Source organism: Citrus sinensis, chromosome 5 (assembly GCF_022201045.2).
Source record: "Citrus sinensis cultivar Valencia sweet orange chromosome 5, DVS_A1.0, whole genome shotgun sequence".
NCBI classification, from domain to species: domain Eukaryota; kingdom Viridiplantae; phylum Streptophyta; class Magnoliopsida; order Sapindales; family Rutaceae; genus Citrus; species Citrus sinensis.
Genome location: NC_068560.1, coordinates 422613 through 448333, shown reverse-complemented (window position 1 = coordinate 448333; position 25721 = coordinate 422613). Strand labels below are relative to the sequence as shown.

Genomic DNA, 25721 nt, shown 5'->3' with positions numbered 1-25721 from the left:
CCCAAGCTTGAAAGAAAATTAGCCACTCATAGTTGAACTAGGGGCAAAATAGGAATTTATTAAAATACGAAGAAAATACAAGATGGAGAGGGAATTACAGAAAATGGATCCCAAAAATGGATTCAGAGATCTCAAATTAGGGGGGGGAGGCCCCCTTTTTATAGATACATGGAGTAAATCATGGCCATCGGATTAAAAACAGTTTGGACGCTCAGGATTGCGCCACGTCATCAGTCAACAGTCCACGGTTTGACCACGCGGATGAACAGTAACACGGTTTGACCCGACTTTGAACAGTAACGCGGTTTGACCCGGATGAACAGTAACGCGGTTTGGATGAAAATAATCCTGTGTGATGCATGCACCGTACGCGAGATTTTTCGTCCACTGATATGCTGCCACGTCACCATCAACAGTACATAAGAATTTTAGTCCAACAGGATCGTGACACCTCATCAGTCAATGCCACATCATCGGTCAATGCCACGTCATCATCCGTCTATGTGAACAGTGTCGTGAACAGTAACGTATACAGTACCGTACACAGTACCGTACACGTGAATAGTACCGTACATGTGAATAGTGCCATTTTTCCTTTTATGCTCCTCCTAAGGTTTTCGACCGTCCTGAGTTCAAAAGTGATGTCCGTTTTGCCGTCTGATCTCTTCTTTATTGTGAAATGACTATAATGCCCCTAAAATACATAAAATACTTAATTAAAATAAAACACATGTAATTAAATCACAAGAAGGTTAAATATATAAAAGTAAGGGTTGTTAGTAAGACTTAAAATGTAAAATGACGGTTTTCTCCTTTATAAATATGCATTTTCTAACACTCAACACACCCCCCAACCAGCTTATTGCTAGTCCCTAGCAAATAAAGCGAAAACAAAATTCAAATTCAAAATAATTTTTTTTTTGTTTTAATAGAAACACTCGTATTTATTCCATCAGATTAATGATAGCAATCAAATAAAAGTATAAGCATTATCTCCAGTCTAAAGCAACATCACACCCACATCAACCATCCACATGAATTAGCCCAGTAGACTTTGTTTTAGCTACTCTCAAGAATGACATGTCAAACCCCAAAATCTCACTGGAAGTAGTGACACTCTCACAAATAAATTAATCCCAATAAAAATAGTCACTCCAATGAATGGTAATTGAGAGAGAAAATAATAAAGAAGTGATATCACATGCTCTCACCAAGATGAAATAAATATGCCCTCAGCTTAGAAATAATACGATCTCAAGTCAAATAAAATGTTAGTCAACCCACTTTATTTATCTTTTTTTTTTTTTAATTATGCATCACTACATCTTTTTAGCCCATATAACTAGCTTCTACTTCAAACTATAGTTCCCTAAAATCAAGAAGGACTTTTATTAGGACGAAACGTAGGCTAGGGACATGGCTAACAAAGAAGGAAAATAAGGAAAACAAAGTGTATGTTTGAGAAAAATACAGAGAATTTTTTTTTTTTTTTTTGAAGTTGCAAGGTGGATTTCACCTATTTTTATTCTTTTGAAACAACAACTTTTGTTTTTGTTTTTGTTTTTTTTTTGTTTTTTTTTTTTTGCTTTTATTTGGCATAACTTCACTGAACAAAATAATTATTTACATTTTCTCAAACATACATAGGTGATGGAACTTATAAGATATCAGGTAATACTCCAAATCGGAGTGGGTCAAGATGATAAGTTGACAAAGAAAATGTTTTTTTTTTTTTTAAAGGCTCAAAAGGGTTAACTATGGATATTAAATAAAAGGGATGGCTTGAAAGGCTCAAACGGATCAAAGATGGCCTCTCCATCGTCTTTTAGGGCTCTAAATAATTTTCCATATCTACTAGTTAGATGGGCCTCCAAATGTAGCAACACACTCTTTTTTCTTTTTCTTTTTTCTCTTTTTTTTTTATTTTACAATTTTTTTTTAAGGGTTAACTCAAAAGTAATTTAGAGATCGTGTATAAAATAATAAACTGCTAAGCTGTATAAAGAGTGGGCAAAAGGGTTATTCTCCAAGAAAAATAATAGGCTCAAAAACTCACTTGGTACTTATTATGACATGTTCATTCCTTCAAGCAACTCACATTTGTCTCCGACATCAACATGTAAAGTAGCAAACATAGCGTAACATCACTTAAGACCAAAGATAATACAAATACTAAAATTTGAAATTAATCATGTCATCCAATGTTAAAACAAATCACACAATTTTTTTTTTTTTAAACATCATTCTACCCCCCAACCTATTCTAAACATGAAAGGAAAATATGCATGCAGAAATGTGAAAATGATGCATAAAAACTAATTAGAAAAGTTACACGTAAAATGATAGAAAACGAAAATGATTTTTTTTTTTTTAAAAGAAGATGCGCTTCTAGAGGAACTACACTCCATATTCAGCCATCTTTGACTCAAAAGTTGGAAAATGTATATTTATAGAGGAGAAATTAAAGAAGAAAAATAAACATAAACACATAATAAAGAAAAAGAAAATGTCTGAAAATTTTTTTTTTTGAATTTTTTTTTTTTGAATTTTTTTTTTAAACAATGAAGATGCGTTTCTAGAGTAACTACACTCCATATTCAGCCATCTTCAACACAAAAAGTTAGCAACAGTTAGTTTCTACAACAAAAAATTAGTAAAAACTTAACCAAAATTCCACAATTGTCGACTATTCCCTCCCCCCAACCAGAACGAAACATTGTCCTCAATGTTTGAAATGAAAGAAGTAGAGTTTAGAAGACATCACCTGGGTGGTGCAACACAGAAGAAAATATTTACAGGCGGAGAGTTAAATCTAATTTGTACTTCTTACTGCGGCTACTGTTACCATCATTATTTGGACGCTCCAACACAAAGGTCCAGGGGTCTGGCTCCGGTCGATAAGCTTGTAACATATCAAGTAGCTCATTAGCAGTGTGAGCACAAATAAAGAGTTTTTTCGCATTAGAGGGAATGAAATAGTTTTTTATTGCATGGTTAAGAAATGCGATAAAGCCATCATAAAAGTTATTGACATTTAACAAACCGATGGGTTTCTGGTGGATGTGCAGATGGGCCCAAGATGCTAGCGTGATAAGTGCCTCTAGTGTTGCAAGATCTCCTGGAAGGAAAATAAAAGCATCAGCATGATTAAGCATTTCAGTTATTCTTTCTTGCATACCTGAGACGACTAACTCTTCTCCAGTTGATGAGTCAGACGAACTGCCCAATGGTTTTAAGACTCTTGGGATGATGCCTAACACTTGACTTCCTCTGATAAAAGCTGCTTCTGAGACCATTTTTGATAACCCTCGATTACCTCCTCCATACACCAAGTGTAATTTTCTCGCTGCTATGCTTCGACCAAGATCTATGGCTGCCTCAACGAACTCTTTATGTTTGCCATAGGTAAATCCAGAAAGCACACAAATGTTCTTGAATTGTCTATTGGGGGTAGCTGCCATTGTGATACTTCTCGAAAACAATTTGTGAGTGCTTGACAAAAAGAAAATCACATTTAAGAATCTCGGTGATAGTGGGTCATGGTTGTGTATGAGGTAATATGTCAGTGTCAAATAACGCGTAAAGCACGTGCTCGCAAGTCAAAAAGAAAACAGTAAAAAGGAAAAAGCAAACAGTAATAAAATTATTAAAGACAATAATGCAAACAATAAGACAATAGTGAAATAAAATAACAATAAAGTAAAAGGATATTTACAGGTAGTTGCGACTGTGGCTCACATCTTCCTCTGGTTTTACGTCCAGAAACGGCTTGAACCCCCTCTATGGGTCGAGGATAGGCTTCCTATCCAGTTCTCTTATAAACTGGCAAACAGGGTCGTTTATAGTCAGATTCCCGAGACTATATCGTGCATGCTCTTTCTGGAATAATGGCCATAACTGGAGAATCGCTCCTTGCACATATCCACTGGGATGCGTTTCAAGAGACAAAAGGATATCATCCAATGACTCCTTATTCAAGCCATCCCTAATGAATTGAATCTTATCTTCCCTGTTATCAGACACCATTCCTAAAGAACATGGGTTTTTATTGCAACTCATTCTGGCACACTTATGACAAGCAATAGAAATTCTTCGAGCTCGTCGTTTTCTTGCATAATTTCCTTTACCACAACCAGGCATGTATGCAATAAATTTTGGAGTTAACTCACCTGCCGATCGTACTTTAGCCTCGATTAACCAACGGATGTCAGCAGGTATGTTATTCCTCATGAGTAATCGCATGCGTTCGGACCGAGCTTTATAGATCGTAAGGAGGGCATTCTGAGGAAGTGAAGGGAATCGCTTGTGAAGCTTCGCTAGAATCTCGTTTCTGTCCATACCTTCGCCTCAGAATATCAGTTATTATGGGAAACTGAAGTAACCGACTTGATTGTCACGGAGTACCGTTATCCGCCACTTCACCGGGGTAACAAACTAAAGCACACAAATAGAAAAACAAATTAAAACACACAAAGAAAATTAAAATCGTCCTCTTATTGAATTTACCTCAAGCTCCAACTGGATGTCGTAAACACTTCTCTCAATGTCTCTGAGTTGGTGTTCTAAACCCTCAACATAGGCTACTAACTCTGGTGGTTGTAGAGCCCAAATGCGATGTGTTTTACAAAATTGAATCTGTCTTTTGAGATGAGTTTTGACACGTTGAAGTGGTTTAAGAATGTTCAGGAGGAACGGTCTAAGTATGAGACTCATGATTAAAAATGATAAGAGAAAACTTAATGGTAAAATAAACACACTTATGCAAAAACAATTTCAATTAGCAAAAGAATAATAATAAAAAGAAAAAAAGAAAAATCAAATCAATGAAGAGAAAAAAAAATCAATTCAAATTTGGTGGGTCACTCAAATTTATTTCGGTGTCTTCTTCATGTGGTTGGTACTCTAGATATGGCTTTAATCTTTGACCATTAACTTTAAACGTGACACCATTCTTTGGGTCTTTAATTTCAATTGCCCCATGTGGAAAAACAGTATGAACAATAAATGGGCCAGACCAACGAGAGCGTAACTTACCTGGGAATAGGTGCAAGCGAGAATTGAATAAAAGCACTTTCTGACCTGGAGTGAACGATTTTCTCATAATTTGCTTATCATGGAAGACTTTCATTCGTTGCTTGTAAATCTTGGCGTTTTCGTATGCATCATTGCGAATTTCTTCAAGTTCTGCCAGCTGTAATCTTCTTTCTGAGCTGGCTTGCTGCATGTCAAAATTGAATTTCTTGATGGCCCAATATGCACGATGCTCGAGTTCCACAGGTAGGTGGCAAGCTTTTCCATACACTAGCCTGTAGGGTGACATCCCAATCGGGGTCTTGAAAGCCGTTCTATATGCCCATAATGCATCATCAAGTCTTAATGACCAATCTTTTCTGTCTGGCCTCACCGTTTTTTCTAATATGTGCTTTATTTCTCGATTGGAGATCTCAACTTGGCCACTGGTTTGCGGATGATACGGGGTTGCCACTTTGTGTGTGATTGAATACTTTGTCAAAAGTGCTTTGAATGCTTTGTTACAAAAGTGGGCACCACCATCACTGATTATTGCTCGAGGGAATCCAAAGCGTGAGACAATGTTGTTTTTCAAAAATCCTATCACCACCTTGTGATCATTGGTTCTACATGGAATTGCTTCTACCCATTTTGAGACGTAGTCAACACCAACCAATATGTATTGATGGCCAAAAGAAGGGGGAAAGGGTCCCATGAAGTCGATACCCCATACGTCAAAAATCTCAACCACTAAAATTGGATTTAGTGGCATCATGTTCCTTCGTGTAATGCTCCCCATTCGTTGACACCTATCACATGAAGAACAGAAAGTGTAAGCGTCTCGAAATATAGATGGCCAATAGAAACCACATTGTAAAACTTTAGTCGCTGTCTTCTTAGCACTGAAATGGCCTCCACAAGCTTGTTCATGGCAGAATGAAAGGATATTCTGAATTTCACTTTCTGGGACACATCGTCTAACAATTTGATCCGCACAATACTTGAACAAATACGGGTCATCCCAAAAGAAATTCTTTATCTCTGCAAAGAATTTAGCCTTGTCTTGCTTGGTCCAATGCTCTGGAAGTTTACCTGTAACAAGATAATTAACTATATCAGCATACCAAGGTAATACTTCCACACTCATTAATTGTTCATCTGGAAATGACTCATTTAATGGTAATTGTTCTATTATTGTGTCAAAATGGAGATGAGAGAGGTGGTCCGCCACAACATTTTCTGACCCTTTCTTATCTTTGAATTCCAAGTCAAATTCCTGCAAAAGTAACACCCAACGAATTAGTCTAGCTTTTGCATCTTTCTTTGTGAGAAGATATTTAAGAGCAGCATGATCTGTGAACACGATTATTTTACAACCAATGAGATAAGATCGAAATTTCTCTAATGCAAATACTACTGCTAGCATTTCTTTTTCAGTAGTTGAATAGTTCAACTGTGCATCATTCAATGTCATACTAGCATAGTAAATAACGTGGGGAATTCGATCAACTCTTTGTCCTAATACTGCTCCTACTGCATAATCAGATGCATCACACATGAGCTCAAATGGTAAGTTCCAGTTTGGGGCCTGAATGATGGGTGATGATGTCAACAACTGTTTTAATTTTTCAAACGCCATAAGACATGAATCATTAAAGATAAAAGGTACATCCTTAGCAAGTAAATTGCATAAGGGTCTAGAAACTTTGCTAAAATCTTTAATGAAACGTCTATAGAAACCAGCATGCCCAAGGAAAGATCTTACTTCTCTGACTGTTTTGGGTGGAGGAAGATTAGAAATGAGATCCACCTTGGCTTTGTCAACCTCAATACCTTTGCTCGAAATGATGTGACCGAGAACAATACCTTGTTTTACCATAAAATGGCATTTCTCCCAATTTAAGACCAAGTTCTTCTCGATACATCTCTGCAGAACTAGTGTTAGATGATGTAAACATTGATCAAACGAGTCACCAAAGACAGAAAAGTCATCCATAAAGACTTCAAGGAATCGTTCAACCATATCAGAAAAAATGCTCAACATGCATCGTTGAAATGTAGCAGGTGCATTACATAATCCAAATGGCATTCTCCTATATGCAAATGTGCCAAAAGGGCAAGTGAAAGTAGTTTTCTCTTGATCTTTTGGTGCTATGGGAATCTGATTATATCCTGAGTAACCATCTAGAAAGCAATAAAATTCATGGCCTGCTAATCTATCAAGCATTTGATCAATAAATGGTAAAGGAAAATGGTCTTTACGTGTGACAGAATTCAACTTCCTATAATCAATACATACACGCCATCCTGTAGTTACTCTAGTGGGTATCAATTCATTATCAGCATTCGTAACTACTGTGATTCCTGACTTTTTGGGGACAACTTGCACAGGACTGACCCATGAACTATCAGAAATGGGGTAAATGATACCTGCATCTAATAGCTTAAGGACCTCAGTTCTAACAACTTCTTTCATGTTAGGATTTAACCGACGTTGCATCTCCCTAGTAGTTTTAGCATTTTCATCAAGGTGAATGTAATGCATGCAATCTACTGGGTTTATACCTTTAATATCTGCTATGGTCCATCCTAATGCTTCTTTGTGCTCTTTTAAAACATCCAACAACTTACCTTTTTGTTCGTCATTTAGGGATGATGAGATGATTACCGGCAGAGTACTTTCTTCTCCCAAAAACGCATATTCCAAAGTGTTGGGCAATGGTTTGAGCTCGAGTTTCGGTGGTGATTCTGATGATGGAATGAGTTGCTTCTCTGATGGTGCTAGTTGCTCAACTCTTGACTTCCATTTATTAGTGTCCATAGATGGTGCTGAGTCAAGCAGGGCGTTGACCTCATCAACTGATCTGTCAATATCAAAATCAAAACCAAAGTGAGTTAAGCATGTCTGTAAAGGATCATCACTAAGGTTTGAAAGAAAAGTATTATCAACTATTGTTTCTATTAAATCCACATCAACAATTCCATCATCTGCACTGTGAGGTTGTTTGGCAATGTTGAAGATGTTCAGTTCCATAGTCATGTTGCCGAAGGACAACTGCATATTTCCGGTCCTGCATTGAATGTGAGCATCCGCAGTTGCCAAGAAAGGTCGGCCTAGAATAATGGGGATGTGCTTCCTTGAATCCTGTATTGGTTGAGTGTCAATTACAATGAAGTCAACAGGAAAATAAAATTTGTCTACCTGGATAAGCACGTCCTCCACAATACCACGAGATATTTTTGTGGACCGATCTGCAAGTTGTAACACCACTGGAGTTGGGTGTAATTCTCCAAGTCCAAGTTTCACGAACACAGAGTAAGGCAATAAATTTACACTAGCTCCTAAATCCAACAAAGCATTCTCAATTGTGTGGTTCCCTATACTACATGAGATAGTGGGGGAGCCTGGGTCTTTGCATTTTAAAGGAATTTTATGTTGGAGTATAGAACTAACGTTTTCTGTTAAAAATGCCTTCTTTTGAACATGCATATTTCTCTTTTTAGTACAAAGGTCTTTAAGAAACTTGGCATAAGATGGAACTTGTTTAATAGCATCAAGCAAAGGGATGTTAACACTTACCTGTTTGAAGATTTCAAGAATCTCACCTGTGGATTTTCCCTTCTTGCCTTTCGCTAACCTCTGAGGAAATGGAGCTTTCGGAATGTATTCTTGTGGGTTGGTTTCTTCTTTTTCCTCCGGTGATGAGTCCTCAACATTCACAGGTACAATTTGATTTTCTTTTGTCACTGGCATCTCCACCTTGTTGTCGACTTCTTTTCCTTTTCGCAAGGTCATTACTGCTTTGACCTCTCCATGCTGTTGTGGTGAACTGGTACTTGCTTCATGTACTCCTTTAGGATTAGGCACTGGTTGACTTGGAAACTTACCTTTCTCAACGGTCATTGCCAAGGTTTGAACTGAAGAAGCAAGTTGTCCCACCATCTTCTCGAGGCTTGAAACCGATTGAGCTTGTGAGTTGAAGCCTGCTCTCAACTCATTTCGTAGTCCATCAATGGTGCGGTTCTGTTGCTCAATCGTAGAGTGAGTAAGATTCTTAAGATTCTGGAATGAATCCTCCCATGGTCTGGGCTGAGAGTAATTCTTGTTCTGATTGTATGGTCTAAATGGTGGCTGAGAGGCTTGAGGAACTTGAGGAATTTGTTGCATTGGTGGAGCTGGAGCTGCTGGTCCATTCTGTTGGAATCCTTGAGACCATGAAAAATTAGGGTGATCTCTCCATCCAGGATTATATGTGTTGGAGTATGGGTTGTAATTTGATGGTTTTCTCATTATACCTATGGCATTGGCTTGATCTGAGTATGAGTCAAGGTCATGTGGTTCAGTTGATTTAGCAGTCGATAACGATGCTATTTGTCGAGCAAGACCTTCAACCATCTCCTTGACTTCTTTTATTCCTGAAGTTGATTCGCCAATTTGAACCTCATTCACTCCTTTAATTCTTCTAGTAGTCCTGAGTGATCGACTCCGTTGTTGGGAATTATCTGCTTGTCGCTGGAAGAATTCCCAAATCTCTGATGCACTTTTTAACATTAGCTCTCCTCCACTTGTTGCCATTAGCCATTCTTGCACATTCGGCAATAATCCCTCCAAAAAGTATTGGCATTGGTGCCATTTCTCGTACCCATGATGTGGACACTTCAAGAGTAGCCCATTGAATCGCTCCCATGTTTCGAAAAATTGCTCGTCATCTTTCTGGGTAAACTCCGAGATTTCCCTGCGAATAGCATTGGTTTTATGCACTGGGAAATATTTATTTAAAAATTTTGTAACCATTTGTTCCCATGATGCAATGCTATTAGCAGGCAATGTATTAAGCCATGAACGAGCTCTATCTTTTAAAGAAAATGGGAATAGTCTAAGTTTAACATCATCATCTGAAAAATTCTCATATTTGAATGTTTGACAAATGGCATGAAAATCATTCAAATGATTATATGGATCCTCATTTTCTAGGCCATAAAATGTAGGGAGACAATTTAACACACTAGGTTTTAATTCAAAACTCCTAGCAGCTACATTTGGGTATCTTATGCATGACGTGCTCAAATTAGCTAAGGGACTAAAATAGTCCTTAAATGGCCTCTCCTGTGGTGCTTGTAAATCCATTTTATTTTTAACGTGTTTGTGTGTGCGAAGTGTTTTTTCTAATTCAAGGTCTATAGGTTCAAGATTAGGTAATAATGACCTACGACCATGCATGCAAAATAAATAAAATAAAAATAAAGATGCAAACAAAACAAAAAATAAAGATGGGAACAAAACAAATAAAAATAAAGAAGAGGGAGAAATTACGATACTAACCTTATTGCGCTATTAAAACCTTTCTATAAAAATACACAAAAACAAATACGTGAAATAAATTAACTAAAAATAAATTAATAAGATAAACAAAAAAAAAATTACAAAGAAAAATAAATTGAAAAATAAATTACAGAATTTTAAAGAAGAGAAAAAGAAAAGAAATACTAACCTTTAAATGTAGATTCACTTTTTTTTTCTTTTTCTTTTTTTTTTAATAATAAAAAAAATACAAGAAAACAAATAAAAGAAATTATTCACAAAAATTAATTCTATGAATTAAAATTACTTACCTCCCCGGCAACGGCGCCAAAAACTTGTTGTGCAAATTTTAATGTACTCGCAAGCGCACGAATCTATTGTAGTGTAGATCAATGGTGACGAGTGTCGATCCCACGAGGAGGTGGATTTTAATTATATATAGAATTAATTTTGTAAATGGGTGGTTGGAATTATGGTGGAAATGATTTGAAATATGCTACAACTTAAATTAAAATGGCGAGAATAAATTCTAAAATTGGTATTGAAATGGCGAGAAGAAATTGAAGAGAATTCTATTGAAATGACGCACTTGGGTATCCGGATCCGTATCAACATGCATCATGGGCTAAATAATCCGTATTAATGCCAATTAAATCATGAGGGGGGAATCCACACCTCATGAACCACGCTCTAATCAATATGGTGCTAAGGGCTTATCGTGCCAAATAATAATAACCTTATACTAGAGAGCCGGTGTAACCAAGGCGGTATCTAGACAAGACTATTATTATTTGTCGACGAGAAGTCAAAACATCCACAAAAATTAGAGGGGAAGAGAAAATAAATTTACCAAATTAAGCCCATGACACATGTTGAGACTTCACCTTCAACCCAAGCTTGAAAGAAAATTAGCCACTCATAGTTGAACTAGGGGCAAAATGGGAATTTATTAAAATACGAAGAAAATACAAGATGGAGAGGGAATTACAGAAAATGGATCCCAAAAATGGATTCAGAGATCTCAAATTAGGGGGGGGAGGCCCCCTTTTTATAGATACATGGAGTAAATCATGGCCATCGGATTAAAAACAGTTTGGACGCTCAGGATTGCGCCACGTCATCAGTCAACAGTCCACGGTTTGACCACGCGGATGAACAGTAACACGGTTTGACCCGACTTTGAACAGTAACGCGGTTTGACCCGGATGAACAGTAACGCGGTTTGGATGAAAATAATCCTGTGTGATGCATGCACCGTACGCGAGATTTTTCGTCCACTGATATGCTGCCACGTCACCATCAACAGTACATAAGAATTTTAGTCCAACAGGATCGTGACACCTCATCAGTCAATGCCACATCATCGGTCAATGCCACGTCATCATCCGTCTATATGAACAGTGTCGTGAACAGTAACGTATACAGTACCGTACACGTGAATAGTACCGTACATGTGAATAGTGCCATTTTTCCTTTTATGCTCCTCCTAAGGTTTTCGACCGTCCTGAGTTCAAAAGTGATGTCCGTTTTGCCGTCTGATCTCTCCTTTATTGTGAAATGACTATAATGCCCCTAAAATACATAAAATACTTAATTAAAATAAAACACATGTAATTAAATCACAAGAAGGTTAAATATATAAAAGTAAGGGTTGTTAGTAAGACTTAAAATGTAAAATGACGGTTTTCTCCTTTATAAATATGCATTTTCTAACACTCAACATTTATTTGAATTATAGTTATCTAGGATTACTTTCCCCTCCTTTTTTCTGTTTTCTTTTCATTGTTGAAATCCTACGGTTCATAAATTCTCCAACAGAAGGGAACTGAGATGCGAAACAAGAGAGTTCCAAAATTGAAAAAAAAAAATTAAATTAAATTAACCAGCCATTTTTTTTAATTAGTGGAATTTTTCATTATCAAATTAAGAGTGCGTTCGGGATTGAGGTTGGACAGCTGTAACTTAAAAGTTACAGCAATAAAGTGTTTGATAAACACTAACTGTTGTAACTTAAAAACTATATTGATATGATTTTTTACTTGTATAATGGAGAATCTATTATATCTTTAATAATTTTGTTAAAATTATTGTTTAAATTTTATATTTACTACATATTATTTACTTTTGTTTTATAGTTACAGTTTTTTTTTTCCACAGCAACTATAACTTTTAAAATACAACACCTCAATTCCAATCGCACCCTAAGTTTCTGGTTTTGAAGAAGCAGTGAGAGATGAAAGAGGCTATATAACGTGTAAAGAAAGTGGACAAAAAAGAAGTCGAACGTTAAAATTAAACTCCCATTAGTTTTAGGATTATAGTTATTAGTTACTAAACGATGTGTTTTGGGTTTAAAATGGAAAATTTTATATGTAAGTGACAAATATTATAATCTCCTACAAAATTAATCTTAGAAAAAATAAGATTAAAAAGAAATGATCCAAATCCTTTTAACTTTTATTATATTTTTCCATAATTTTTAATAAAATACATTTAAAATATATTAATATGTTTGTAAACAAAAAAAAATTGTAATATTTATAAAAATACTGTAAAGACATGAATAAAATTTGTCATTGGTTCTATTATATAGACAAACAACACTTTTTTTTGTTTGTGGACGAATCACATATTAATTACGTTGTAATATTGATGCTATTAACTTAGTTTGACGAAATATTTAAATCGACAATCATTTATATTTAATATTCGTGTATTGTGGACAAATCACATATGGATTATGCTATAATATCAATGATATCAACAGAGTTTGACGGCAATGTTTTAATTGACATTAGTTTATTTTGATATTTTTGCGTTAGAAATATTATTTTATGGTTTTACTATAATATGATTATATTAAGTTTGAAAGATAAAGTTGTCAATTATTGAAGGATTGGGTATCCTTCAATATCTTCATTCCCTCCCCTCATATATTTATATTATTATAACGGGGACATGAGGAGTTACACACACACACACTTAAACATAACATTATGGATGGGTAATAGGATGTCGATCCTCTCGCCTCCCCATTCTCATCTCTATCATCAACTGACAAAATAAAAATACATTAAAAGAAAATGTTAAAGAAAATTAAAATTCAATGATTGTTAATTTAGAAATTGAGATCATCATTAACAATTTTTATATGGGACTTTTTCAAAGTAGTTCATTTATCATGCATATCTATTGTACATGTATTATTCCGTGCATCGTATTATATAGACATTAAATCATGAATCCGATTTACTTTTAAGATGCTTAGGTAGTGAAATTATGTAGTATACATTTGAGACTCAAAAATTTCGTGATAAACATAGTGAAGATTCGAGTCTTCAAATTAAGCATATAACATGAAGAATTCTTATTGAATGAGCAATTCAATAACTGATCTTAAATTAAATTGACACTAGTACATCGAATTGTTCTTACTGTCTATTTGAGTGATAAGAAGAGTGCAACTTAGTCTAGAAATCATTGCAAAAATTGTAGCAAAAATGAGAAGATTATGTGATGTGATGTATATAAAATTTTCTCAAAATTTTAAGGTGATTTTTTACACACTTTACACCAATGCCATCTTTTACATTGCTTTGGATGAAAAGTTTTGGATAAATTTTTTGATGAATAGTGTTACTTATCAATAATATATGCTCACACACATTTGTACAGTTTTTTCCTCGAAAAAAATGAAAACTAATAACATTACCAACCTGAACTAGAGAGCAAGGCCTCCGTTCTTGAAAAAAAACAATAACATAATTTGAAGGGAGAGAGCAGATATAATAACTCTCATTGTTGTTAGAAATAACAAAAACCCTCATTAAATAAATCTTTATTCATAATCTTTTTTAAACTTGTTTTCAAGAAAGATGAAGGGAAAATCATCAAGAATTGTTCAAGGACAATAGAAGAAGAAGAAGAAGAAAGATTGAATAATGTAATGGCACAAGCTAATAATGAATGAAAGGACGACATGATTAAAGCTACAGTAAACCTTAGGTTGGAATGTCCATGCCAAGTATCTTGCATAATAATGTTTACATCAAGAAGATGGTTTTTAGATTAAGAAATCTTGTAATAAAATGTCATTGTTTCTGTTGATCGAAGATATAAGAAGAAGTAATATCTTGATGATTTCATTGTCGGTCCATATCATATTTTAAGTGAGAGCTCTTCTTCTTCATCAAACTCTAACTCTTCGTTGTTGGTTGATTTTGCTTAGTAGAAAAAACAATTGGGGCATGAATATGATAATCCAACATGTTTTCTTAAACAATGTGTTGAAAGTGCAAAGGATAGAATCATGTATATTGATGGTGAATTTAACATCAAGTTTTTTAACCCTTTTGCCAAAACTATTATTAACTTGCCTAGTCTCATAGATTCATTTATTGATTTCAAAAAAAGATTTGATCTTGGATTCTATGATCATACGAGAATAGTAAAAAAAGTAACAATTATGCAATACCCAGTGTTCCTTCATTTGTTTATTGCATTGCTTTGCTTAATGATAAGAAACGTGTTGTTGTTCTAAGAATATGTGACCGTTTAAGAATATGTGATCATCATTGGAGGATTTCAACATTGAGGCATGGAATCTTGGTGATTTAAGTTTGCAGAGAATAATCTTCAAGTGTGAATTGGTATGTGAAGGTTGATCCTAAAAGTAGGAGGATTTTTTACTTACATAAGATGGATATAAAATTCTTACTAATTCCGAGATCCATTGGTGTAGAACTATAGCATGCATATAGTCATTCTTTTAGTTTTTATGCACCGCCAAGAGCCTTATAGTTGAGAGTCTTTCAGTCTCATAATGGTTGCTGGAATTAGGTTGCAGGACTGGAAGATGATACTTGTTTTGTTGGAATTAATGAAACTATTGTCTTGCCAAAGTGATGGAATAAAGTATACTTCATTGAGAATTAGTATGTTGGCAACATTTATCACAAGCTTGACATCTTAGGCATTCATCAAACTCCAAAAGTATCTGCACGATTTGCTCTTTCTCAGTTTTCCTCTAAAGTAAATGAAGACAATTATGGGTTCTTCCCCATTTATCGGATGAGGTTTGTAGCTCAATTAGCAATTTTAATTTGGAGAATTTTGGACTCTATATACGTTGATGATTTTTGTTTAATAAGTTGTTGATCCATGGTATAGGAAATTGTTTTTCTAGTTTATTTTGGGTCTTAATTGTTAATATGATGAGCTAATAAGATTGATGATTGATTTATATGTTTTTAGACCTTATTTGATATACATATATTTCTTTATGATGTCAATATCAGTTAAGACTAATCAAAATGTGTGTGCGTGTAATATTCAATCGTGAACCATTTACACTTTTGGGGTGGCCCTATCGATCCCCCTAAGCCAAGATAAATTTTGAGAAAAATTAAAATTTTGTATTGAATTTTGAAAAAAAGGATATCTATGCCCCAAGATTTGGGAAAACAATCATGTACACCCTTAAGTTTTTTCAGAAAATGGATACCAATATAAGACTTCTTTTTTATCATAATATCTTTTGAATGTAACAACAAAAAAATTGACTTTAAAAATTTTTAATAAATAAAATAAAATATAAATAATACTCTCTCTAGTAGACTGATATATTAAAATATTTTTAATATTCAAATAAATTTAAATATTTAAAATTATTATATTTATTTTAATAATATACTTGCATTTATTGTAGAGATTTTAAATAAGTATTCGGGTTAAATGCATTTTACAATATAAAAAAAAGAATCTCAAATACTAATATTGTTAAAGTTAAATAATTCAAATTTTATTACATTTTATTTTAATATTATTTTTTTATTTATAATAAAATTTAATTTAATATACTAGAATATGTCTAATAGATTGCAAAATATTAAAATATCTTTTAATATGGAAATTATTTTCAAATGTATATATTATTAAATTTATTTTAATATTATATTTTTATTTATTTTAAAATATTAGAGTCAATTTTTTGGTTAATAGAGTCAAATGACATTATGGTCAAAAAAGAGTCTTAGTATCCATTTTAGAGAACTTGGGGTCTTCATGACCATTTCTCCAAACCTTGGGCATGTTAGTGTCGTTTTTTGAAAATTTGGGGTTTCGCCATTGTTTCTTCAAACCTTGGAAATGTAGATGTCTTTTTCCCTTGAAATTTTATTCAATTTATGTGAATTTTATGATTGACCCTCTCATTTTTTACAGAAGTTTGTTATTGCCTACAAGTTTAACAGTTTGTCTATTGTAACAGAATAAGAATGAGATTGCCTATAAGTTTAACAGTTTGTCTATTGTAACGGAATAGGAATGAGATAATTTTTTTGTACCAATTGAATATATGAGAACAGACTGAGATTGGCATATCTCATTTCATTGCCATCCTATTAATTAAGTTAATAGTTTTTCCATTATGGCCTCCAACGAACTAAAATTCTAGTTATACCATTTATGTTTTATATTTGTTTAGAGAAAATATTGGATGCTCACAGAGTATTAAATCAGCCGAATGACAACTCACCATGTATATTGTATTAATATTGGTTGCACGATGTGGGTAACACTAGAAAGTATATATTTAATAAATGTTAAAATTATAATTTTTTCACTTACAGTATCAACTTATGCTCTCATATCTCATAAATTATCTTAATGCCCCCTTAATATAATTTTATGCTCAATTAAATTGTAGTATGTTAATTTTATCTTAATTATAGATATATTTTAAGAATAAAGAATGAAGAAGACAAAAAAAAAATGGATTGCATTAAAAAAAAAAAAAAGCCAATCGACAAGGGATAGTGAAGTGGTGGCAGCCACTTTTGACAATCCCTTATTTCTTTCTTTATGTCATTATTATAAAAAATAAAAAAATAATAAATAAGAAAAAAAGAAAAAAATAAGATTGCTAGTTGTCTATAAAAGAGGAAGGGATTATAGATGGCAAAATTAGAGAATGAAGCGGAGAGTCCTAAAAGGGAGGAACAGAAGACAGAAGTTTAGAAAAATTTTCTTTTCTTTTTTTGTATTTAATTTTTTTTAGAAGTTTATAATTTATAATTATTTTAATTTTAGCTATTTTAATTTTAATTATGTGTAATTTAACTTTAACAATTATTTTTATTTCAATTATGCTTAATTAAATAATAATAGTTAGAGTAAAATGAGACTCTTAGTAGGAAAATATGATTTAATTAAATCTTATTTTTAATTATATAAATTAAGTTATTTTTTATTTGATTATTTTATTCAAATTTTATATTTTAAAATTTTGATTTATTGTAAATAAAAAAGGGAATTTGAGGCTATAAACAAAATAAAAAGAAGCAAAATATCTCCACTGCCTAGATTCTACCAAGTATGAGTTTACAGCCACATGACATGGCTTGGTATCTACATCCCATGACTTTGGAAATGATGGCTTCAAATTCAAACCCATTATTTTTACAGGAGGAGCATTATAATCATTCTGTAATTTCGTGAAATCCCATGCTTCGAATCGACCGTCCTGTTCCGGGACTTAGTGATAATGCATAAACAGAACTAGTACCATTTTGAGATACCCAAATAACATCGCTATATAGCAGTAACAATAATGTTCTTGGCCTTGAAATATTGAACCATTTTGATCTATCATTGTAGATGGCTACAGCTACATAGTCATTATCCTGAAAGTAGGGACTCGCTGACAGAATGGACTCATGGAAGAAACAATCTTTGATTTCCTTGATTGTCATGAAACGCGTCGGTGCGGCAGCACTATATATCTTTGTGATCACTTCAAATTACGTTGCAGCCATCGCCGTGATGACCCACAACGTCCGGAAAAGTTCCGCAGAATCCGGGTACCGGAGAATGGATTCAACAAATAAGGGTCCGCAATCTAAGAGCACGAGCCAACCGTGAGATGATCCGATACAACGCCGCTTACCAAAATCCCTGTAAACACAGTTATTTATAGTGTAAAACATTCTTTCATCAACTCTGTAGAAGCGGCAGCCATCTGCATGTACATTATTATTAACGTTTGGTTTTGGTTTTAAAGGGAACATGAGCCAAGGAATTGCAGTGGATGATGATGATGATGCGTGCTCTTAGTTTAATAATCGTACGCCGTGAAGAGCAAAATGGTGCTCTAAAACTAAGAGATTGTTCGAGATGGAGATCGCTCCAATTTGCTGATGGTGATGATGAAGATGACGGCGACGGCTTCCACCGCTTCTCTTTTTCGTCCATTAATTCCATTAAAAAAAAAAATTAAAAGTAACTGCTTACTTGAAAAAATCAGCATTGACGGCATCAATTACAATTTATTTTATATTAGTCTTTTAGTTATATTTGAAAACGAAAAAGGTTTTCTTAAATTATAGAGAAATTATTAAGTTAACCGAAACAACGAATCCTCAAATAATAATATGAAAGAGAAAAGAAAATAAAATATAGTTGGATCTTTTCTCTAATCTCACATATTATTTCTAGAAGTTTTAGGATTGAATTCTAAATTGTAAAAATTTTAAATTCTTTGGGTTAATTTAATCTATTTTTAGTGGATTTATTCATTTTTAATTAAATAAGTTGGTAAAATAAAATAAATTTTAAGTTGATTAAATATAAGTTTATTGACTTGTTTATACACTTTATAAATTAATAAATTTTTAATTTATCGATTAATTAATATTTTTTAAATTAATAAATTTTGTATGATCTCACATTATTAATTTATTGAGATTTTACTATAAATAAGAAAACTTGTCACAATAAATTATTTTTATCACAATATTTTAAAAAATTATTTTTAAACTTTAAAAAGTTAATTACGAAAAATTCATTTGACCAAATTAAACAGAGGGGTTAAAAATGTCATTTTAATAGATTAAAAAATCGTTGTTTTTCTTAAACGACATCGTTTGGAAGCGTTCTTCTTCGCCGCCAAAAATTAGCGCAGAGCCTCCGTTTCTTCTCGGCATGTGGAAATAGTTACAGTTGCAACCTAACAACAGATGTTTCACTCATGGGTTCGGGCCGTTTTGGCCCGAAAGAGTTCACTTGGTTTTGGTCTCTTTGGCAGAAGCATCTCTTCGTCAACAAACCCAGTGAACTTGTGCAAGCCGTTCAATTTCACTCTCAATAATTACTCCCATATTAGAGCTTCAGCCGCTGGTGCTTTTTTTTTTTTCCCGGTTTCTTGGATCTCCATTTTATGATTTCATGTGTTTTCTATTGTTATTTGTTAATGTTTCAATCATGTATTGGTTCTCAGGATCACTATATCAAGTGGGTTCAAGCTTGAAGTGTAATTTATTGCCTGAGGTTCCCAGGGGATTTTGTGGGGTTGTTCAAAATGAGGCTTTGGAAGATACTCATGTTGAGCCTGAGCCTGATGGTGTAGTTGAAGACCACAAGGTTAAGCCTTTGTATGAGAAGCCAGTGGATTTCACCAAGATTGACATTAATTTGCTTCCTACTGTCATGATCATTGGCCGTCCTAATGTGGGCAAATCAGCTTTGTTTAATCGGTTAGTATGCATATTGTGTTTTATTATTCATTTTTGTAAACTTATGAGTTTTGGATGTTAGTGAAATGGGATTTTGTTGAGTTTTTAGGTTGATTAGGAGGAGGGAGGCTTTGGTTTACAACACTCCAGATGATCATGTTACTAGGGACATCAGAGAAGGACTTGCTAAACTTGGGGATTTGCGGTTTAAGGTCTTGGACTCTGCGGGTTTGGAAACTGAAGCGACTTCTGGGTCTATTCTTGATAGAACAGCAGGGATGACTGCAAACGTGCTTGCAAAGACTCAATTTGCAATTTTCATGATTGATGTGAGGTAAGTTTAATAGATGAGTTTCTGCATATTTTGTGATCCATGAGTGTTTGACTTGACTTTTCAATCAAAGGTTCATGATGACAAATTTTTGATTAGGAGCAGTCGATTTTTATGAAATTTAAATTCATTTGAATGAGACTAGAATGGTGTAACATGCATATTCATCAAATACAACAATTTGTCCGGTGAAAATGGAAAAATTTCTGATTTTACATGTCGTTTCTAATATGATTGCAGAATTTTAGTTTTTACATCAGGTTGAGCTTTTCTCTGTATTTCTGAAAGTTTGTTATGTACGGTGTTGATTGAAAAGCATTCCTAAGGTGTTGTATATTATTGCTAGTTCTTGTCTAATTTTGGTGCAAAAATTTGAATCCTTTCTTGGTGTTTTCTTGTGGCTAGATCTGGATTGCATCCTTTAGATTTGGAGGTTGGAAAGTGGTTACGTAAACATGCCCCACAAATCAAACCTATAGTAGCGATGAATAAATGTGAATCACTTCATAATGGCACTGGCTCACTTGCTGGAGCTGCTGCTGAATCCCTAATGTTAGGATTTGGGGACCCCATTGCTATATCTGCCGAGACTGGACTGGGTATGACAGAACTATATGAAGCTCTTCGCCCTTCGGTTGAAGATTATATGCTTCGAGTTTTAAATGGTACGATCATTTACACTTCTCTTTTTCCTGGTATTTCCTGTAAACATGTTGAGTGAATATTCTGTATGTTTTGCTTAAAAGTTCAAGGAAGTTTTAGAAAGCTTAAGTTCTGATTTTTCAAGAAGCATTGACTAGTCCGCTATAAATGGTTTTGTGTTAGTGCTTAATAAAAATATTCATAAGCAATGCTAAAGCATGAATTATTATAAATTTCTGTTCAAAGAGTTTTTGGTCTTTGGAAATTAAGATAATGGTCAGGTTTATTTGCAAGAGAGCAGTGCAACTTGCATATATGCATTTTTTGGAGTGTTATACCTAGTCCAGTCTCAGTGGCCTGGAATGCATTTAATGGCTTACGCAAGACTTTTGATGTGGTTTGACAACTCCAGTGGCATGGAATAGACATGTTTGTGTTTTATATTTACATATCTCATTTCTATTTCATCATATGTATATATAACCTTTTGCTCAGATGAAACTTTTGAAGTTCCATGGATGCTTTTTAATAGAAGTGATTCCATTGTGTTGAAGATTTTATCAACAAATCATTGTTATTATCTTAAAAAAATTGCTTTTTTAAAACTATTTGATGAAGAATGGTTTTATTAACTTGCAGATGCCTATATTGATTCCCATCTTAATATAGTAAAGTTACAAGAAGATGGCATGGGCAATCTATTTATAAAAATTTTTTACCCTTATAAATTGCTTTCTTGACAAAATGGACATTTAGATGACCACTCTTTTCTTCTTCTATTTCCCCTTCTTGCCTTTTGACTTATGTAGATAGCTGCACTCAAAACAATAGCTCCACTCAGGATGTTACCTCTCCTGAGGATGATGAGTCTAAGTTGCCATTACAGTTAGCAATTGTAGGACGGCCAAATGTTGGAAAGTCAACTTTGCTCAATGCTCTGTTACAAGAAGATCGTGTTCTGGTGGGTCCAGAGGCTGGTTTGACAAGAGATTCAGTGAGAGTGCATTTTGAATATCAAGGAAGAACTGTATATTTGGTACATGCTCGATTTTCTTAATCCTTATTTGACATCATGATATAGTTGTGTTGAGTTTATTAAATATACATCTATGAAGCTTATAAATCTGTCCTTTTCTGTATGCTGTCTTTTAACCTTACGGACTGTGTTAAACACCTGTTATAGAGAAGTGATATCTCTCGAATCTCAGGGTTTTGTTTATTATTGCATTTTTGTTTAGTTTTCTGCTCACTTTTGGATTTTAGTCATGACGTAAGTTGAATTAATTATTCCAGGCAAAGTATGCCATATGGTCTCAGTTTTTGGGTAATAAATTGCATTTTTGGTATTAGTTCATAACTACTTTAGGATTCTTCCTTGCTGTCAAAATTTCTTATTGTTTGTTGTTATTGTGAATTACCATTATTCAGGTTGATACTGCAGGTTGGCTGCAAAGAGAGAAAGAGAAAGGACCGGCATCATTGAGTGTTATGCAATCAAGAAAGAATCTGATGAGGGCTCATGTAGTTGCTTTGGTCCTTGATGCTGAAGAGGTGTGTCCTGACTGGTATTCTTTCTGCATTGTTCTAACAAAGCTATGAGCATGTGCTTCTTGAAGCCAATCCTATCTGGTGTCAATGAAGTTTCGATGTGCCATCATTATTTCCGAGCCTAATGGTTCTTTGTGATTGTGAATGTAAATGGAATTGTTAAAACTGAGAAAATTTTCTAATATGCTTGATTCTTGTAGGATCATGTGAGTCCTCTACTACGGTGGATGACATGTTTAACATAAACCAATGGCACATCACAATATGATAATACAAATTGTGAAAAATTATATACAAAACATGGTCTTGAGAGCAGATTCTTCTCTATTGATGATATATATGCTTATATGTTCACCGCACGTACAATGATCAGGTCGCAAATGCTAGACGTAGTATGACACACGCAGAAGTTGTTATAGCGAGACGAGCAGTGGAAGAAGGACGTGGTTTGGTTGTAATTGTGAACAAGATGGACCTTCTAAGTGGGAGACAAAACTCAGCCTTGTATAAAAGGGTCAAGGAAGCTGTTCCACAAGAAATTCAGATGGTTATACCTCAGGTTCGTCATTTTATGGATTTTTATGTACTCATATCCCTTGTGGTTTATTAGTTATTTTTTGTTTTGTCCTCAAGAGCATAGTGTAGTTCAATGGTAAAATTCCCAGGCTGCCAATTGAATAGCATTTGATCATAGCTAAATCAGGTTCTTATTTTAGATGTCTTGCTTCTGTCTGGAGTGGATTTTGTTTCTTTATACCTGCACACATATTCCTTTAAAAGCAGTGTAAGAAGTATTAGTTGCTTGGAAATGATTTCCTAATAAAAACTGAGGAGTTGGTTTGCTCAAAGGGCTAGCAGCGAATTAAAACGACTCTCGCTTTTTGTGCATGAATGATTTAATATTAAGGTAGTGATAATTTGGAGATTTATCTGGTGAGGTCTCTAAATATGAAAATTTGTGTTAATTCTATGATGCTTGGAAGTTTATCTTGGTCTGGATATTTGGATTTCAAAACTTTCTTACGGAGAAAAGCAATTTGAAGTGAGCTGTCACTTTAATAAAAACTCAGTACAAGAATTAGGGGGTACAAAAAATATCTTGAAGAAAGAACATGCATGAATGAAAGTAGGCAGTCCAGAATGATCCTCTGTTACTGACATTATATGCATAAAAGGGCACCCCTGTTATGTCTTATCTTTATACGTTCAAGAGTAAATCACACACTATGTGACTTAACAGCATGAACACATGGTTTTTCTGGCAGGTAACTGGAATACCTGTTGTGTTCACTTCAGCATTAGAAGGAAGAGGCCGGATAGCTGTCATGCACCAGGTCATTGATACCTACCAAAAATGGTGTTTAAGGCTGCCTACATCTCGTCTTAACCGTTGGTTGCGTAAGGTCAGCATCAAATGCCTTTGGCTTTTGGCCTTTCCCTTTCTGAATACTGTAAGTGTGTGATGTTGGTTATAAAACACGCTCTTTCCCTTGCTGTGGCTGTTTGGTGATCAGGTTATGGGCAGGCATTCTTGGAAAGATCAGTCGGCCCAGCCTAAGATTAAATATTTTACTCAAGTGAAGGCTCGGCCTCCCACATTTGTTGCCTTTCTGAGTGGGAAGAAAATGCTATCCGATGCAGAACTTAGGTTTTTGACGAAATCTTTAAAGGAAGACTTCGACTTGGGAGGAATTCCCATTAGGATAACGCAAAGGTCAGTACCAAGAAAGTGCAGTAGTAGCAGTAGCCGCCAAAATACTGGCCTAAAGGTTGGGAGGACCTTTTCTGATAAGAGAACTGTCCCCGTGTAAGAGGAAAGAACACAACTAAAACTTCACTATATCCCATTTGTTGTCCATTAATTTTTTTTTAATTTATTATTTTTCATATAAAAAGGCAGGGTGGCATCCTCAATGTAAATGCTTGCAAGTTGTGAATGAGCATGGTTGTGTTTAGTGTTGGTATTTCTTTATGTATTCCTGAATGTTATGTATAATGGTTGGGCCTTCTCGAGTTTTAATTAATTTTCCAATCAATTTGGGCTTGCACTGGCCAATTGGGGCGGTCTTAGGCTTTTTTGCTCTTATGATCTCAACATCTCTCTTTTGAAATTTGTTTTCGAATTTTTAGTGAGCTTAATTAAGAAATGAAAGTTGATAAGACAAATTAGCGGGTCAAATATAATTATTTATTTGATTCTCTCTCTCTTTTTTTTTTTTGAATGGGATTATAAGGGGCTCTTAGATTTGGCAATCACTTTATTTCAAATAAATATTTAGGGTTTTAGTGCCTATTTATATATTAATGTCTCTTTAATTCTATAATTATAATTTGTTTCGAGGTATTAATCATTGTTACACTTTAAGTAATGTTTTAATTTAACTAAGGACGCTTGCTATAAAGTCTTAGGAGGTACGTGTACGTAGTGTATACCACATTATTTTAGCGTTTATCCGATAAACTTTTTGACTTATACACTCCCATCCCATTCTAAGACTGATCTATATCTCGAATGATGTTAATTAATGTAAAACAAAATTGAGAGAGAAAATTTGAATCATGTTTATCGAGTTCGAACTCAGTAGTCCAGTTAAATAAAATTGTTTGAAAATCACTCATCTGAGAATTTAATCCCACCAATTAGATTATACCTAGATATATGTAAAAGAAGATCCCACACACAAGCACATTGTCTGTCTCATCAAATAAAACAAACTCACCGCTGCCTTAAATGAAATCCCCATTTAATAGTTAATGCCACCGCCGTTTCTTCATCTGCATTGCAACTACCATTTTGTAACATGCACATATGCGTCTTTCCTGGCCTGTCACGTTCACATTTTCATGCATATATTTTCATATGATATTATATGTGTTCATGTGGGGCCGAACTATATGTGAATCACATGCATGCAGAGATAAGTTAAAAGGGAGGACGACAGAATCATATATATGATTTGTGAGGTAAATATAACGCATGGAGAGTCAACTTCTCTTGCAGAGTTTGTAATTCCTGAAGGATCAAAAATATTCACGGGATTCTGGCACACACTGCATGTTAATTGGAAGATGAAGAAGAAATTAAAAAAAAAAATTAAAGGAAAGAAAATTGAAATAACAACAACACCAACCTCAACAAGAATAACAAAGAGTTAATTGCTTGTCTTATTTCATCATGTGTTAAGTAGAAATATAAATGAAAAGTCAGATGGTCAAAGAAAGGTCTGGGAGTCCTGGTCTAGTCAGACAGTCAAATTTTGACCTCCCTATTTAATAATGAGTTATAGAAATTTAATAATGAGTTATAGAATCCAACGGTGACTGTGGCCCCTTCCTTCAGTTTTGTCGTGACCGCGACCAATGATTGTGATATCCACAC

General features: G+C 34.2%; 1 protein-coding gene and 1 non-coding gene across 2 annotated transcripts; both read left to right on the top strand.

The window, feature by feature from the left end:
- The first annotated feature begins 9650 nt into the window (after window positions 1-9650).
- On the top strand, window positions 9651-9754 carry LOC127902811 (small nucleolar RNA R71). Its single transcript, XR_008055449.1, has one exon. It is a non-coding gene; the product is annotated as a small nucleolar RNA R71 (small nucleolar RNA).
- A 9471-nt stretch (window positions 9755-19225) lies between these two features.
- Window positions 19226-24412, top strand: LOC102610962 (uncharacterized). Its single transcript, XM_006470739.4, has 9 exons — window positions 19226-19486; window positions 19587-19842; window positions 19931-20155; window positions 20558-20817; window positions 21604-21830; window positions 22223-22345; window positions 22716-22901; window positions 23608-23745; window positions 23857-24412. Exons 1-9 carry the CDS (start codon window positions 19327-19329, stop codon window positions 24151-24153), a joined length of 1872 nt encoding a protein of 623 aa, XP_006470802.2. The 5' UTR covers window positions 19226-19326; the 3' UTR covers window positions 24154-24412.
- Window positions 24413-25721: the final 1309 nt, after the last annotated feature.